Source organism: Electrona antarctica (assembly GCF_951216825.1).
Source record: "Electrona antarctica genome assembly, chromosome: 10".
NCBI lineage: Eukaryota > Metazoa > Chordata > Actinopteri > Myctophiformes > Myctophidae > Electrona > Electrona antarctica.
In genome coordinates, this window is record NC_136791.1 from 35310661 (window position 1) to 35329563 (window position 18903).

Consider the following 18903-nt stretch of genomic DNA (forward strand, 5'->3'; position numbering starts at 1 on the left):
CCCAAAGCAATCCATAAGCAGTCTCTTATCAGAGGCAAAAATGAGACAGAGAATGATCCTGGCAGACTACACTCTCCATCTTATCATCAATTATGGTAATGACCGCCACCGCAAGCCCATGGTTCCCAATCAATGGGTCGTGAACGTGAGCCATTTCTGGGTTATGGTGCGGACGCATCTCAATGGCTCATGAGTAAATATCAGGGTCTTTTTTTTTCCTACAAAACATTATTTCAAAAGATTAAAAAAGGCAGATCTAGAACCTCACTACGCTTCACAATGCAATGTGTTGTGAGCTTGCAGAATGGCTATTGTATTAGTGACCTTTAGACAGTGGATTACATGAGTGGTAATGTTACAGATGTACCTGTAGGTGGTACAGGAGAAGACAAACAACACGATGAGAAACAATTAGGAGAATTATTTTCTTTAATGTTGAATAATTTAAACTATTATACATAGCAGACATATTGATATGGTCAAACACTGGTCAAACACTAACTGCTAGTGTTGTTAGTGACTAACACATACAGTATACCAACAGCAACTACAGAATAATTGATTGGAAATTTTATATTTTGCACACAGTGACATAACATGTATAATCATGCATTTATTTGACTATATAACAATGCTGAAACAATCCACTAGAGGTCAGCATACAATCACTTTCTTTGGGAATTTGACCTATTGAGGGATTAGGCCCACAAACCATTGAAAACCTGCCTCTCTCTCTGAGTAACAAACAAGACTGTGAACGTGTGTAAACACTTTGATTAATGGTCAAACAATTGGATTGATAGTGATATAGACGAACAAGTTCATCAGTGTAGCACGTCCAGCATCATCACATCCTAGACACTACTGTCTCTTCTGGCCGTCTAGTTTCTAGGGGCAAAAAAGGATAATAAACCCATTACACCAAAGCAAAAATAATACTTTTCTGTCAAATGTGCACTCCAAATGAGTTAACCCATTAAAACTGGGACAGCATCTGTGTAATTTTAGATTTTAGCGTTGGCTATTAAAAAAAACCCAAAGCATCTGCTATTTTTGAACTTTTTTTTATCTTGAAAGTGTGAGAACTACTGATTTAGAAGGCATTAACAAAAGTGTTCCACTTCCATGTGGGTCTATAAAGCCCTTTGAGACTGTAACAGTGAATAAGGGCTAATAAGTTGACTTGAAAAATATATGTGCGTGCGCGTGTGTGTACGTCAGTATACGTTGTGTAGTGTCTGTGGACTATTACTGTTCAGTATGTACACTACAGTATGGGAGTTTCTGTTTACATGCCATGAAACCAGCTACTTACCGTCTGCAGGAACTGTATCTCTGAGCTGAGTGCCTCCCGCAGAAGCTCTAGCTCTCCATCTTTATGAATCTCCAGCTCCCTCTTCAGTCTGGAAAATCAAGCCAACCTTTATGTCACTTACTTTGAATGTGTGGCTGGCCACGCTATGAAAAGGTCTACACCGTAAAATTCTGAACGTCAATTTATCTCTGCGAGTGTAGTGTAAAATTGTAACCAAATTTGGTTACAATTAGTTTGGTTATATTTAACCGGATCGAGTGTTCTGGAGTCTGGAGTCGTTGGCGACACCTACGCTGAGTTTGAAGTTGATTGGTCAGACAGTTCTTGAAATACGGACGGACGGACGTGCAGAGTATATATACGTACATATCGAACTCCAGTGACTTCCAGTATGAAATATTCTATAATTTTTAATCCTACGATTTTGTAACCCATTTTTCACCCCGTGTCAATTATCTAATGTGATCCTGGGCTCTTCACACCCTCCGCCAACCTAGTCCCCATATATGGGGGACATGGGGAGAGCAACGGACTTGAACTCATGCTTCCTTCATGCCTGAGTGTCCAAGTTGCTCCTTTACACCTGACAGGGGGGAGTTTCCCTGGTTGGACGTAGCGCATGGAAGGAACACGTTATTCCAACCAGTTCCTTTCCCCTCCATCAGGCGCCCCGGCTGGCCAGGGGGAGGCAGTTTAGAGACCAGGATTACTGCATGTTTTTTGTGAGGGTACCTACCCTAGGGGACACGGGGAGAACATGCAAACTCCACACAGAAAGGCCCTTTCGCCAACCCCGCCTCGGGTATGGGCACTGATGACGCGGAGGAGGAAACACGCCGCCAGCACCCACAGCGTCCCGAGCGGGAATTAATTTAAATAACAGTTTTAAAGAGTTAAATTTCAAAAAGTATAAAACATAATATGTTAGAAATAATACTTCCTTGTCCTACTGGCAGTGTGCAGAATACATTTGGCACTGATCGGTACAGTGGTTTGGGGGATTAGCCACGCACACGCACGTGCAAACATTATGATTATTTTTGGCCTGAAAAGGTTGAGAACCACTGCTGTAAAAGAGGAAAAAGAAATATGAGGAGTTGGACGTCTTTAAAAAGCCTTCCTTCATTCAGATGCTCTGCTCAGTGATACCCACCAGGAACTAAGTAGCACGGTACAAAATAACTCTACTTCATGTATCAACTGAACTGCACCAGGGCAGACATGATCAGTGATATCCTTATCCACCAGGAGCCAAGCAACATACATAAGAACAGAGACAGAACTACTGCACCACCAGGGCAGACATGACTGCAAAGCAGAAGATCTCTATAGAATATAAACTTCTACACCCAGTAATTCTTCATCAGGATTGGAATGAATGTAAACAAAGAGCTGCTTTGGGCAAAGGGCTCCAGTTTGTAAGGTCAAGAATTGGGAGTGCGAGAGGAAAAGGACTAGAGACGAAAGGACCAATATTTTTTACTCTGTTACATAATTTGCATAATAAAATGCTGTACATCTAATATCCAAAGATGATAAAATGTCTCCATAACAGAAACCTATATAAGATAAGACCTATTATGCATGTGTTGCATAGATCTCAGGACAGCCTCTTAAAAATTACTGCCGGCTAATTTTGATGGTTTAGATTACATGGTTAAAAGATAATTCCATGTAAAAGGATTCTTTAATGATGACATAAATATGCCAAGCATATTTATAATCTTTTATACATGCAGCGTTTGCTTGGCACATCCCTGCTGTATGACAGTGAATCACACGCAGCAGTTCTGCACAGTTAACACATTTTAAAAGACTCTGGTTCTCGTTCAAATTGACATGCGCTCAATTTCCAGCAATCAATAAGTGGGGACTTAAATATACGTTTTAAAGGGAGGCAGCGGTGATTGAAGACCTGATTGATCGTTCCAGTTCAGGATGGATGATCATAATAGTGAGCGCGAGGGGTCTCTCTCTCTCTCTTTTCCAAAGCGACATCCTCAGCACTTCCCGAGGCTAATCAGCCTGTGGGTAATGGAGGGCATTTGTGGATGAACAGGACATGCTTAGAACACACATGATTTAAGACAAGAGGAGGTGGGGGGGGGGAGACGTTAGAGACAGGGGAAGAAAACAAGGAGATGAACGGAGAGAGAAACCTGACAAGGAATGAGGAACAGGAGAGCAAGGATAATGGCGTGGACTGTTTTGCATGTCAGTTTATGAAAAGATGGGGCTAGTGACCGTAGTAAATCTGGCTAATAGAGTGGGGTGGGTCAGGGGTTGTCAGAGGAAGTAGCAGGGGCAATGTAAGAACGACCCCTCGTTTCCTTCCTGGGACTACAGTATATTGATCTCCGATCCTTAATTAAATAAAGGAAGAGTGTGTGTGGAGAGCCGGGGTGACACTCATCCAGTAGGAAAGCTTAACATAATGGAAAGAACGCATGCACATAGCTTCCAACAAGAAGAAGACTACCTACCTGACTATCATTGTTCACTTTGGAAAAGTCAAAACAGTTGCTGCCCTGAAAAGGTGTTTTATTTCATACATCCTAATTCTACAAGTAGTATTATCCGTTTGCCAACTGAATGAATTGTTAAACATTAGCAACTATTTTCTTTGGTTGTCATATATTGTTACTATAGGTTGTGTTGGAAGAGCTAAATTACCTTTTCCATTACATGAACATCCCATTGTTGTATTGGCTTAGGTCCCACTTACAGTACTGACGGTTATGCGTTTTACCAAGGAAATAAAGGTTTCATTTTCAGCCCAAATGATGTGATTTAAGTTAACTGAAACTTAATTATTGGTAAGAAGTTGTATGCACATGCGGCACGGATGTGACTCCCCACCCCTCGTTTATTTTCCCTTAAATGTTTCCCTGCATCAATCACATTAGGCTTACTTCACTTTTTTTTTTAGTTGCAGTGTTGAATGAATGAAGCAGGCAACAGATCAAAGCCTTAATTAAAGTAAATGGCCTTAATGCTTTGTTATTTACACTTCTAGATCCGGACTCTTGCCAGAATGGTGGGAGAAAGAGAAATTGATAAGGGGGGCGGGGGGGGGGGGTCCCGGTCCCCGGTCTATTCAGCACTTCTCACAGGATGATTGGATTCCTGACAGTGGAAGTCCCTTCTCTATTGTACATAAATAACACTTATATTCTAATGGGAAAATGAAACATTGTACCCATGCATGTGTTGTTACAGTGTGATCTCCTCTTTAAGTTTCAGTTTCCTCTCTCTAGAGTAAACCACCCCATTGAGATGAACTATTACAATGGAGATTCAAATAATGTCACAGAAACTAGATGATGAATGATTTCTGTGAATCTGTACAGCATATATGCAATAAGGCATTCTGTGCAGATTTAGGATGGATACTGTACAAACCAGCATTGTCTTTTACTAATTAAACAACAATTTCAGCTAAACGTAACATATATCTGAATGCGCCAAAGAAGCATCGTGATTGATATAAGAACTCTGAGAACTGTTGTGAGATGTCCTTGCCATGTCTTCTAAATATGTTGAATGTGGTCTAATATTCAGAGCCAACAACAGAATGTGTGTCCATGTGAGTGGATGATGCTCACCTCAGACAGGTGCTGTCGGTGAGGTGTTTCTGGCTGACCATCACACTCTCCATTCTCAGAGATCCTGTCATTGCCTCATCTTCTCTCAGCTGACTGTACAGGGCTGCAGTCAGGCAGGCACACAATAAACTCACGGACATAACATAACATTCTGGAGCACATTCATTTTCAAAACACACATTTGGGTCTGTCTCCACATCTCACAACAAAATCATCGTCAGTAACTTCTACAACTTACACAGTGGAAATACTAGATACAGTATATCATGCAAGAACAGCTTGGCAATACGATACAAGTATCTACTCAAACAAGGGGTAATAGAAAAGATAATAGAAATAACAGCCATTCACGATCACATACTGTTGTCCTTTTTCTCTTCTGTATACGGTTGTGATTTCAATCTCTGGTGTAGTGTTACCTTTCTTGATGTGTTCCAGACCCTGTAGTTCAAGCTGGAGAGCTCTCTTCTCCTCCTCAATAGTATTCATATAACTGTTGCTCTGACTCATCAGCTCCATCTCTAAATGCAGGGGAAGGTGAGGGAGAGGACAGAGGATGGAGAAGGCAATTGCAATTTGTCAAGATAATCACTGTATTTTAAGATTTTGACAACTGCAGAGCTACAGTAAACAGATACTTATTTGTGCAACAGCAATTATGTTGTTGCAATGAAGCAGCATACAATTTTCTTTCAGAAAATAAATTTTGTATAATATATATAAAATGAATGTAGTCTACTCTTGATTTGATACAGTGATAACAGTGTTCCCTCTGGATGGAAACACCAACAGACAAATCCTGATAACATCTGTTTGTTGTGGCAGGTAAAACTGTCTTCACTATCACATTACCATACCCTATTTTGTCAGGGGGTGCATGTGTTTGGTCTGACGTAACAGTCTGACAGGCATTAGGCCAACACCTTACCCCAAACCTTAACCTCACAGGGAAGCCACGGGTGAGTCTTAACCACCCATGCATGTCGGGAGCCACAGGTGAGTAACCAGCCACGCACGCATGTGTCTTAACCGGCAACGCATGTCGGGAGCCACGAGTTAGTCTTAACCAGCCAAGCATGTGTTGGACTAGTACATCGGACCAACGTATGTGCCCCTTTGTCAGGTAAGCACGAATCGTTTGAATGTCCTGTTGCATTCCAAGAATCGATAAAATGACAAGACCATGTAACCCTTCCCTTGGAGACAAACCCCTTAAGTTAGGAGCCCTGGTTCTCACCTCTGTATAAAGAGTCCACCTCTTTCTCCAGGTCCAACACCTCAGAGTGTGTCTGGCTCTCAAAGGTTGGCTCTCTTTGTCCATGCAGACTGAAGTCACTGTTGAACCTTTGGATGTCTCTCATGAACTTCTCCTGCTCTTGCTTAGACTGTGTTGCTAGCTTGTCCTGGAATGCACAAAGTAACATCCTCAGTTTAACTGTAAAAGTTTACCTGTAAGTGTTTAGTTTTAACTTTCCTTGACATTTATAACCAAGATAAATTAATTGTGTTATTTATGTGAGTGTTTGAGGCTGTGCATCTGAAATGTGTGTATCTTCTATAATAATAATAATAATAATAATACTTTATTTATATAGCACCTTTCATGACATGAAATGCAGCTCAAAGTGCTTTACAGAGAAATGGAGAAAGAAAGAAAAGAAAAGCAAGGCATAAAACATTAAAAATAATAGCAGTAATGCAATACAGTGAGGACATGAATAACAAAACATTTAAAAGATCAATTAAAAGAGTGAAGAAGTGAGCTTGAGCTGTGCTTTAAAAATGTCTACAGAGGCTGCTTGTCGAAGGTACAGTGGGAGTTTGTTCCACGCTGTCGGCCCATAGAAGCAAAAAGCTGCTTCACCGTATTTTTTAGTTGACCTTTTTTCAGGCAAAGCGACTATTTTTTCTACTACCGACTATTCATTAACGGGATCACTCTGTCATTACTTCACACACAGTTGAGAGTGCCACCAATATTTTGTGGTTGTGTTATCAAAGAGTTTATGCTAATAAAGTCAGTATATTTCTACAAGCCATTATCGTAATTTCACCTGGCAACTTATCTGTATTAAAAGTCAACTTTACACTTTTTAACCTTAATTCTGTTTATCTATTGTGGGAGGACAGGACATTTGAACATCTGCCACTTTCCAGTGCATTATGTGTATGGAGAGCTCGCTCTTAATTGAAGACACTGCCAACACCAGCCTACTGTATGTAATTCCCATCAAAACCCATCATTTTACATGGATTAACAGAGATTTTCCAATGCAGAGTGTGAGTTCTTGACACACAGAAAGCACTGGGAAGTGTCATCCCATATTTTCACATGTCCTCCTCATAGTACAACAATAGCATTCAGGATAGAAAATGGTGAAGTTGCACTTTAAAACCTCTTGAGCCCCATTGCACCCGTCGGCGGGGGCAGCGGCTGTCCACCTCATGAACAGCTCTCAGCGGGTCAATGCAGACCCAATTGGTCTCCGGTTCCAACTCCGATGTTTTTGATTTTCCCCCCTGGACCCCCTTGGGGTTTAAGAGGTTAAGTACACTTGTTACGACTGCAGTTAAGACTTACGCTGTGTTCCTCAAGGTGTTTCTGCTGGCAAAGGAGCTCTTGTATCTGTTTCTCCATCTGGTCTTCACGTTTCCTCATGAGATCATTATGCAGTTTCATCTGAGACAACTGCTGAGACTGCACGGACATATAAAAAGTTTTAATGGACAGGGAGGAAGACTCATGGGCAGAAAGGGAGGTTTATTTATGGAGCAGAAATAGAACTGAGATCAGGAGGATATAACACAAATACTGTGCAAAACAGATATGCAGATGGAAAACATTGGAAACAGATAGCTAAATACAGTATTGTGTTAATGCTGTTTACTTTATAAGACAAATGTTGAGCACATAAAAGGAAATTCACTCAAATTGAAATGACTCATTTTTGGGTTACCATTTAAACAAAATCAAGGGATCCCTTGTGCTGTGTGTACTGTGTACATAGTACACCCCACTGTCAAAGGTGTCTCACTGAAACCAAGTCTTTGCTTCCTAGGTAATTATACTGTACCTCAGAACAAAATGTCAAATCAAAGGAAATTAATTGTATATTTTTTTCCAAGCTGCCTCAGACATGACACTTAGAAAGTAAACCATCAGGAACTTATTGAACACTTGAGTGTGGTTAGCCTTTTACAAGGCAGTTGTCTTGTGATAATGACAGCATTACAATATGGACACACTGTGAATTGTTAAACCGCTGCACATCTAAGACAGAAACTGATATACTGCGATGTATATTCCTGACTGAGCAGCTTAGTGGATGGACACATGCGTAATAGTTCAAGGATAACATGTGTCACTTGGCACTTAGGCTAAAAGGTGTACAGTGTACGACTGTGGCTCAAGAGGTAGAGCAGGTCGTCCAATGATCCATGGGTCGGCGGTTCGAAACCCGGCTCCTCCTGTCTACATGTCGAAGTGTCCTTGGGCAAGACACTGAACCCCAAATTGCTCCCAATGTGCTGGTTGATACCTTGCATGGCTTCCGCCGCAATCGGTGTATGAATGTGTGTGTGAATGGGTGAATGTAATGCACAATCTATGTAAAGCGCCTTGGATAAAGGCGCTATATAAATGCACCATTTACCATTTACCATAAGGTATTTATACTCACAAATGCCTATCCTCACCCTTCATCTTTATTAGTGTGTATTATCTTAAACTGTGATTGCATTGTCAAATACATGGTTAAATCATTCTTTGCTTTCATAATATGAACCTGAAATAAAGTTCCTAAGCAATATCATAGAGATGATTTTATAATTGTGTTGTAAAAAATGTGTTCACCACATCACCATCTCCAGCCATTAATGATTAAACGGGTAGCAGCGACCTTTGCGATTTCACCACGTAGTTTTCTTCTCTGCTCTGCTGTTGTTTTGTCAACCCCAGGAAGAGCACAGCGATATTTCTGAAAGGTCAATGAGCCCGTCTTTGACATTATATCTGACACATGCTAAAAGGCTTCCTACAATAATACTAATGTTATCCGGTGGAAATTAGCCATTGATTTTACAGTGGCACTTGCAATCGATCCCTCCACATTGTTGATGAAGCTGGATTAAGTGCTTTAATCATAAAGCAGATTAACTTGTCAATATGCCAATAGGCTCTTTTAACCTCATCTGTCAAAAGGGTCTCCCTCCTATCTGACTGATAGATTCTGGCTTTTTAAACCATTATTTTCTAGTGGTCTAGGCTAGGGGACAGCAAAAGCTTTAATTCCTTCCTTTTTTACCCTATGATGACCAATAATAAATAGGCTGTATTAATGCTCATACATAGCCTTACCTTGTCATCAAGCTCTTGGTTGACCTTTCCATACTTTTCAGTGGAGGCCTTAATCTTCTCATGGCATCTGATGATGGACTCTTTGACTGAAATGACAAATAGGACAAATATTGATCAATGACCAACAGAAGAGCACAGTGCGCGCACAGTGTGTACACACACACACACACACACACACACACACACACACACACACACACACACACACGGTACAACTGGTAAAGTTGTACGACTTGGTAAACCTTTCCATATCTGGGGTTTGGGTACGGTGATGTTGCCTTGGTGTGCCTCGACTATGATTAGGCCATACATACATACATACTACGTACATGCACATACCGATACATCATTTTGTGATTTACATACACTAGACATGTACGTGCCCGTCGGCCACAGGCCTCCTTGAGAACGATACAACTTGGGAACCTAATAAAACCCGTTGTCAACTTGTCATAGCACCCATTTTAACTGTCTGTCTGTGTCCCTTTTTCAAGTACCAATACTGTATATGGAGATCTCTGTATCTGTCTGTCTGCCTCTGTCTGTCTGCCTGTGCCTGAAGAGCCTGAGCAGAGCCTTTTGTGGTGGTTCTGGAGAACCGTGGGTCCGACCGACTTGATACCGGGCACAGCACTCCCTATGGGGGTGTGGAACGTGCATGTCGAATGTTCTCGAGTTACGTGCATTACAACCGTACACACACGCACGCAGACAGACAGAGACGTGGCGCATTTATAGATTTAATGTGAAATATACACAGCTATCCTAGGGCTAGGGTCGCACGGTCATACCATATTATCCAGTTCAGCTTGCCATAACTCAAAATGCAATAAACATGCCGAGTTCTAGGCTATTTATTGTAAAGCTGTATTTGTGTGTGTGTGTGTGTGTGTGTGTGTGTGTGTGTGTGTGTGTGCGCGCGCGCTGTGCGTGAGAATAAAATATTTTTTTGTCCAATATGTAAATTATATGTAATGTATATGCCTATCATTTTGATAGGTTGGGTTGGAGAAAGTTCCTTGCGCTTTATCGCAATGGTGATTTGGTCCAGTTGGTGGCGGTAATGCACCTTAAATGGTTTGCCAACTGCCAAGAAGAACAGGGTCAGGGAAGTTTAGTGCAGCTACCTGGCTGAGGGCTCCGTCTTTTTGGCAAATCTAGAACTTCCTGTTTGAGAGCTAGCAAATTTAAGACATCCGGTTGCTTTCAGAATAAAAGCGTCATTAATTAAATAATTATTACATTACATTATTAGTATTGTTATTACATTACAGTTATTGTGAAGACACACATTATGTTTCTGTGTAAAAATAAGTAATTAAAAAACGTAAAAAAGTTATCTAAATGGATAAATGCCCAAGTCCATGCACTGGAGTGCCCAAGTCCATTCACTGGAGTGCATGGACTTAATAAAGTGGATGCTGGACAAAATCCCTGCTATGTTTCGACTAGTGTGACATATGCACGCGTCCGGGGAGACCTCCTCTACAACACCACACTGTCCGCTAAGCAGCAGAGGTGTAAAACAAAAAATTGGCACCAGGTCACAGGTCAAAAAACATAAAAAAACTTCCCATTTCCAGACTACAGTGGACTAAAGTGGACGCTGGACAGAAATCCCTGCTATGTTTCGACTAGTGTGACATACGCACGCGTCCGGGGAGACCTCCTCTACAACACCACACTGTCCGCTAAGCAGCAGAGGTGTAAAACAAAAATTGGCACCAGGTCACAGGTCAAAAAACATAAAAAAACTTCCCATTTCCAGACTACAGTGGACTAAAGTGGACGCTGGACAGAAATCCCTGCTATGTTTCGACTAGTGTGACATACGCACGCGTCCGGGGAGACCTCCTCTACAACACCACACTGTCCGCTAAGCAGCAGAGGTGTAAAACAAAAATTGGCACCAGGTCACAGGTAAAAAAACATAAAAAAACTTCGCATTTCCAGACTACAGTGGACTAAAGTGGACGCTGGACAAAAATCCCTGCTATGTTTCGACTAGTGTGACATATGCAGGCGTCCGGGGAGACCTCCTCTACAACACCACACTGTCCGCTAAGCATAAAGTGGACGCTGGACAAAAATCCCTGCTATGTTTCGACTAGTGTGACATATGCAGGCGTCCGGGGAGACCTCCTCTACAACACCACACTGTCCGCTAAGCAGCAGAGGTGTAAAACAAAAATTGGCACCAGGTCAGATGTAAAAAAACTTAAAAAAACTTCCCATTTCCAGACTACAGTGGACTAAAGTGGACGCTGGACAAAAATCCCTGCTATGTTTCGACTAGTGTGACATATGCAGGCGTCCGGGGAGACCTCCTCTACAACACCACACTGTCCGCTAAGCAGCAGAGGTGTAAAACAAAAATTGGCACCAGGTCAGATGTAAAAAAACTTAAAAAAACTTCCCATTTCCAGACTACAGTGGACTAAAGTGGACACTGGACAAAAATCCCTGCTATGTTTCGACTAGTGTGACATACGCACGCGTCCGGGGAGACCTCCTCTACAACACCACACTGTCCGCTAAGCAGCAGAGGTGTAAAACAAAAATTGGCACCAGGTCACAGGTCAAAAAACATAAAAAAACTTCCCATTTCCAGACTACAGTGGACTAAAGTGGACGCTGGACAAAAATCCCTGCTATGTTTCGACTAGTGTGACATATGCAGGCGTCCGGGGAGACCTCCTCTACAACACCACACTGTCCGCTAAGCAGCAGAGGTGTAAAACAAAAATTGGCACCAGGTCAGATGTAAAAAAACTTAAAAAAACTTCCCATTTCCAGACTACAGTGGACTAAAGTGGACACTGGACAAAAATCCCTGCTATGTTTCGACTAGTGTGACATACGCACGCGTCCGGGGAGACCTCCTCTACAACACCACACTGTCCGCTAAGCAGCAGAGGTGTAAAACAAAAAATTGGCACCAGGTCACAGGTCAAAAAACATAAAAAAACTTCCCATTTCCAGACTACAGTGGACTAAAGTGGACGCTGGACAGAAATCCCTGCTATGTTTCGACTAGTGTGACATACGCACGCGTCCGGGGAGACCTCCTCTACAACACCACACTGTCCGCTAAGCAGCAGAGGTGTAAAACAAAAATTGGCACCAGGTCACAGGTCAAAAAACATAAAAAAACTTCCCATTTCCAGACTACAGTGGACTAAAGTGGACGCTGGACAGAAATCCCTGCTATGTTTCGACTAGTGTGACGCACGCGTCCGGGGAGACCTCCTCTACAACACCACACTGTCCGCTAAGCAGCAGAGGTGTAAAACAAAAATTGGCACCAGGTCACAGGTCAAAAAACATAAAAAAACTTCCCATTTCCAGACTACAGTGGACTAAAGTGGACGCTGGACAGAAATCCCTGCTATGTTTCGACTAGTGTGACATACGCACGCGTCCGGGGAGACCTCCTCTACAACACCACACTGTCCGCTAAGCAGCAGAGGTGTAAAACAAAAATTGGCACCAGGTCACAGGTCAAAAAACATCTGACCTGGTGCCAATTTTTGTTTTACACCTCTGCTGCTTAGCGGACAGTGTGGTGTTGTAGAGGAGGTCTCCCCGGACGCCTGCATATGTCACACTAGTCGAAACATAGCAGGGATTTTTGTCCAGCGTCCACTTTAGTCCACTGTAGTCTGGAAATGGGAAGTTTTTTTAAGTTTTTTTACATCTGACCTGGTGCCAATTTTTGTTTTACACCTCTGCTGCTTAGCGGACAGTGTGGTGTTGTAGAGGAGGTCTCCCCGGACGCCTGCATATGTCACACTAGTCGAAACATAGCAGGGATTTTTGTCCAGCGTCCACTTTAGTCCACTGTAGTCTGGAAATGGGAAGTTTTTTTATGTTTTTTTACCTGTGACCTGGTGCCAATTTTTGTTTTACACCTCTGCTGCTTAGCGGACAGTGTGGTGTTGTAGAGGAGGTCTCCCCGGACGCCTGCATATGTCACACTAGTCGAAACATAGCAGGGATTTTTGTCCAGCGTCCACTTTAGTCCACTGTAGTCTGGAAATGGGAAGTTTTTTTAAGTTTTTTTACATCTGACCTGGTGCCAATTTTTGTTTTACACCTCTGCTGCTTAGCGGACAGTGTGGTGTTGTAGAGGAGGTCTCCCCGGACGCCTGCATATGTCACACTAGTCGAAACATAGCAGGGATTTTTGTCCAGCGTCCACTTTAGTCCACTGTAGTCTGGAAATGGGAAGTTTTTTTATGTTTTTTTACCTGTGACCTGGTGCCAATTTTTGTTTTACACCTCTGCTGCTTAGCGGACAGTGTGGTGTTGTAGAGGAGGTCTCCCCGGACGCGTGCGTATGTCACACTAGTCGAAACATAGCAGGGATTTCTGTCCAGCGTCCACTTTAGTCCACTGTAGTCTGGAAATGGGAAGTTTTTTTATGTTTTTTGACCTGTGACCTGGTGCCAATTTTTGTTTTACACCTCTGCTGCTTAGCGGACAGTGTGGTGTTGTAGAGGAGGTCTCCCCGGACGCGTGCGTATGTCACACTAGTCGAAACATAGCAGGGATTTCTGTCCAGCGTCCACTTTAGTCCACTGTAGTCTGGAAATGGGAAGTTTTTTTATGTTTTTTGACCTGTGACCTGGTGCCAATTTTTGTTTTACACCTCTGCTGCTTAGCGGACAGTGTGGTGTTGTAGAGGAGGTCTCCCCGGACGCGTGCGTATGTCACACTAGTCGAAACATAGCAGGGATTTCTGTCCAGCGTCCACTTTAGTCCACTGTAGTCTGGAAATGGGAAGTTTTTTTATGTTTTTTGACCTGTGACCTGGTGCCAATTTTTGTTTTACACCTCTGCTGCTTAGCGGACAGTGTGGTGTTGTAGAGGAGGTCTCCCCGGACGCGTGCGTATGTCACACTAGTCGAAACATAGCAGGGATTTCTGTCCAGCGTCCACTTTAGTCCACTGTAGTCTGGAAATGGGAAGTTTTTTTATGTTTTTTGACCTGTGACCTGGTGCCAATTTTTGTTTTACACCTCTGCTGCTTAGCGGACAGTGTGGTGTTGTAGAGGAGGTCTCCCCGGACGCGTGCGTATGTCACACTAGTCGAAACATAGCAGGGATTTCTGTCCAGCGTCCACTTTAGTCCACTGTAGTCTGGAAATGGGAAGTTTTTTTATGTTTTTTGACCTGTGACCTGGTGCCAATTTTTGTTTTACACCTCTGCTGCTTAGCGGACAGTGTGGTGTTGTAGAGGAGGTCTCCCCGGACGCGTGCGTATGTCACACTAGTCGAAACATAGCAGGGATTTCTGTCCAGCGTCCACTTTATAAAGTCCATGCTCTCCAGTGAATAGCATTTATCCATTTAGATAACTTTTTAATTACTTATCTTTACACAGAAACATTACTTATTACTTATTTTTACACAGAAACATAATGTGTGTCCTATAGCATCGTTTAAATGCTTAATTTATAGTTTTAATGTGCAAATTAAACTTTTTTTCAATACTCTAGAGGGTACTCTTATTTTGAAGAGATCGTCCACCGGAAGTCTTATATTTGCTCACTAGATTTGCCAAAAAGACAGTGCTCTGGCTGAGAGACTCTTCCGTTTGTTTGTTTTTTTTAATAACCAAGTCCATTACTGTTACTTATCTATGTACATAAGCCAGGTGTTTTAGGTATGAAAACCAAAACATTTTATTTAACTACTACACAGTACACACTACACTGACTGACTACACGACGCAGTTCGACCCATTATATATATCTATGGTTCGACCTGGGTAGGTAGGCCAATATAGCGACGCAACCCAGCGGCCAATATAATTTTAAGGCATGTGTCACCGTGTATTTTAGGGCCAGGCAGCCCTATATATCTACCGTATGTATTTAGGCGGCAGCTGTGAAGTAAAAGAGACCGACTCCTCTTAAGGTGCTCATTGAAAAACGTCTGTTTGGTAAAGGTCCATTTGGTTTAATTTTACACTCGACCAAGTGTGTACACCAAATTTAGTGATCCATGGAATTAGGTCACTCCAGAGGGCGCTGTCTCCTGTTTTGTAAGAACGACACTGCGACACGGCACGTTATTCAATTGGTCAACCATTTCGGTGATACTGAAGCCGCAACTTGCCTCCTTTCAAAACTAGGTAAATATAGGCTATTAAATAACTTTGTTCTGCATAATATTACATTTTATTTCATACACCTACCTCCTTGGAGTATCTTAGTCTTCTTAGATGTCTCCTGTTCGGTTTGGAGAATTTGTTTAAATAACGTTTCCAAACTCATTTTGTAAATGGGTGTAATTGCTCAGAGGTTGAATTATTTTCTAAACTCCAGCTATTGTGTTTGTAAAATGTCGCGCCCTCAATTTCCCATACCACCCCGCCCCACACCTACTACTACTACTACTACTAGGCCTACTACTAATAGGCTATAAAACATCACCACCAATAATACCGTCAGTCTCTAACCAATTTGGTCCAAAACAGGATTGCCAAGTAATTTGCCGTGCACCTTCATAATCCACAATGGGACTTTGATTGATTGATTGAACATTTTATTAACAGTTTGCAGAATTACAGTACATTTCAAGCACAAACTCAATACAAAGGCTGTTAACTGTGAGTGGACGACCCAATTAAGCATTACACTTGTTTACAACAGGGTCCACCATGTTCAATTCATCAAAACATTTAGAGACGTACAAATAGACACTTCTATATAGACAAAGAACAGTACAGGAATTCATCATAATGGAGGTAAAAAGGGAAAAGAAACATATACAGTGAGGGGAAAAAAGGGGATTCAGATTTTACGGGGGCCAGTTTCGAATTGCAGCTATCCGTAGGTGCCCTTTGAGAGCGGTTTTGAAGGAGTCAAGGGATTCGCATGTCTTAATGACTGTTGGTAGGGCGTTCCACATTTTGGTGGCATAGGAGCGAAAAGAATTTAGTCCCTTGTTTGTGCCGAATCTGGGTTGAACATGATTCGTTGCACTCCCTCTGGTGTTGTGGGTGTGGACTTCGTTAACATTAAGGAAGTATCTACACAGGTACATGGGTATCTTGGTGGAGTATCGAATCTTGTGGACCAGACCCATTGCAAGATGCTGTACTCTGTCGCCGACCCTAAGCCATGCCAGTCTGTCAAAGTGGGCAGGGGTGAGGTGGGTTCGGGGGGTGAGGCCAAGTAGGAGCCTGACCAGTTTGTTTTGGGAGGTCTGGAGCCTAGTTTTAAGGGCCTTTGAGGTGCTGTGGTACCAGGAGGTGCATGCATAGTCAAAGAAGCCTTGTACAAGGGCTCCTGTTAAGGTCTTCAAGGTGTTTTTGTCGACCAGTGAGGAGATCCTGTAAAGGAATCTTGTTCTTTGGTTGACTTTTTTGATTACGTTGGTGGCCATTTTATCACCGGAAAGATTAGCCTCCAGGATGGAACCTAGGTAGGTAATTTCATCTTTACGTGTGATAACATTGTCACCCACTCTAACCAAGAAGCCATTTGCCTTGCTGAGATTACTATTAGATCCAAAGAGAATGGATTCAGTTTTTCCCAGGTGTAAAGATAGTTTGTTATCAGCGAGCCAGGTGCAGATTCTACCGAGTTCAGAGCTGAGGGCATTTTCAACCTGCAGTTTGTCCCTGTCCGAGACCAGCAGTGCCGAGTCATCTGCGAACAGGAACAAGTTGCAGTCACAAGCTGAAGTCATGTCGTTAACATATATTAGGAACAGTAGAGGCCCTAGTATGCTTCCTTGTGGAACGCCACAGCTCACTGGGAGGGGGTGGGACAGTGTTCCGTTCACTTCCACCATCTGTGCTCTCCCCTCCAGGTAGGATTGCATCCAGCTCACTGATGTGCTATCGAAACCAATTGCTTTTAGCTTGTTAACCAGTATGGAGTGGTTCACTGTGTCAAAAGCCTTTTGGAGGTCCAGCATGACCATGCCGCAGTATTTGCCAGCGTCCACCTCTTGTTTGATGTGGTCGCTCAAATAGAGAAGGCATGTGTCAGTGGAGTGGGATGTTCTGAAGCCAGATTGGAACTCGTACAATAATTTATTAGTGGCAAGATACTTTTCAACCTGTTCATAGACTATTTTTTCCATCACTTTCGAGATGGAGCTTAGAATAGAAATAGGGCGGTAGTTGCCGGGGTCTAATTTACTCCCTTTCTTGTGCAGGGGGGTTACTTTGGCCAGTTTGAAATCTAGGGGGACCTGTCCCTGTTTGATGGAGAGGTTTACTATGCTGGTGATGATTGGAGCTATAGAGATGGCTGAGTCTCTGAGAAATTTGGAGGGAATATTGTCATGGCCAGTGGCCTACTGATTATTTTTTGCCCAAATTACCATTTGCACACAGGTAGATTGCCATGAAATTGAATGCGTTCAGCAAAGTTGAACTCTACTGATTTTGGTGACCCTATGGTCTTCTTCGCTAAACAGAAGGGGGGAATTATTGGCAGACATATGGGTTCATCGGTTCATTTGTTGGTCTAGCCACCACTATGGTCCCTAACAGGATTTCCATGGAATTTGCTGTGCATGTGCAACTTTATTAGGCCAAACTTTTTTCTTTCCAAGTGATCTCAAAATCAACAGATTGTCATGAAAATTACTCATTGTATTCAGTAATTATTATCAAGTAGCCTAACTATTTGAAAGAACCCCATGACCTTACCTCTAGTGCCACCCTCGGGCCAAAATGTCAACTTGGCACACACTATTGTTTTTATAATCTAATTGATTATAAAAACAATTGAAGGATGAGCCATATGGCCTTTCCTTCAGCAATACCCTTCAGCCCAAATTGCTGGTAACTGTAACAGGGCTTTTAAGGTAGCTCTCCACCGCACAGACGGTGACTAAACCTGTTTTCTTCCTATAATAATAATAATAATAATGCATTTTATTTATAAAGCGCTTTACATTCTTACGAATCTCAAAGTGCTACAAGGTTAAAAGCATGGCAAAATAAATAAAATAAAATACAATAAAAGAAGCGTAAGCAACATCATAATCAGTAAAACATGTTTAGGTTTCTTAAAAAGGTGGGTCTTAAGTCCATTTTTAAAAGAGTCAGTGGACTGTGGTGCTCTCAGGAGAATGGGGAGAGAGTTCCACAGACATGGGGCTGAAGGCCCATGGTGCGGAGGTTGGTGTGGGGGACGGGGAGAAGATGGGTGTTGGAGGAGCGGAGGCTTCGAGTGGTGGGTTTAAGGGCGATGAGTTCTTTGAGCTCAGCTTCCAATGTATGAATGAGTGGACCATTGTAAAGCACTTTGAGTAAGCACATAGTGCATAGAAAAGCGCTAGAAAAATGCAATCCATTATAGTATATAGCCTACATATACATCGTGACACATGTCTCTTTCTGTGACTCTCATGTGGATCTGTCATAGACCGCCACTTGTTGTCAAACTTAGTGACTGCAAGTTCACTGATTCTCCTCCCAAACATTTCAGATGGCTCCTCTCTGCAGTTGGCAGACTCATTTGGCACTCTTTAGTTTTTCTTTTCATTTTCATTCATGTTTTTAGTTGCTGCCAGGCTTTCTCCCTAATCTAAAGAATCTGTCAAAAAGCAGGTGGTTGGGCTCCCCTCTGAACCATCTCAGTCTAGTGTAGAACAGC

General features: G+C 42.5%; 1 protein-coding gene across 1 annotated transcript; it reads right to left on the minus strand.

Moving 5' to 3' along the window:
* Positions 1–403: 403 nt before the first annotated feature.
* LOC306931069 (coiled-coil domain-containing protein 172-like) lies at positions 404–15652 on the minus strand. Its single transcript, XM_079512246.1, has 8 exons — positions 15480–15652; positions 9278–9363; positions 7502–7618; positions 6158–6323; positions 5340–5441; positions 4921–5023; positions 1316–1403; positions 404–888 (listed from the first exon to the last, which is right to left on the minus strand). Exons 1-8 carry the CDS (start codon positions 15556–15558, stop codon positions 862–864), a joined length of 768 nt encoding a protein of 255 aa, XP_079368372.1. The 5' UTR covers positions 15559–15652; the 3' UTR covers positions 404–861.
* Between the last annotated feature and the right edge of the window lie 3251 nt (positions 15653–18903).

Coding starts and splice junctions, on each gene's coding strand:
- LOC306931069 (XM_079512246.1), bottom strand. CDS start 15,558: ATGAGTTTGGAAACGTTATTTAAACAAATTCTCCAAACCGAACAGGAG. Junction 9,364..15,479: donor GACTAAGATACTCCAAGGAG/GTAGGTGTATGA, acceptor TTGTCATTTCAG/TCAAAGAGTCCATCATCAGA. Junction 1,404..4,920: donor ACCGACAGCACCTGTCTGAG/GTGAGCATCATC, acceptor TTGATTTTCCAG/ACTGAAGAGGGAGCTGGAGA.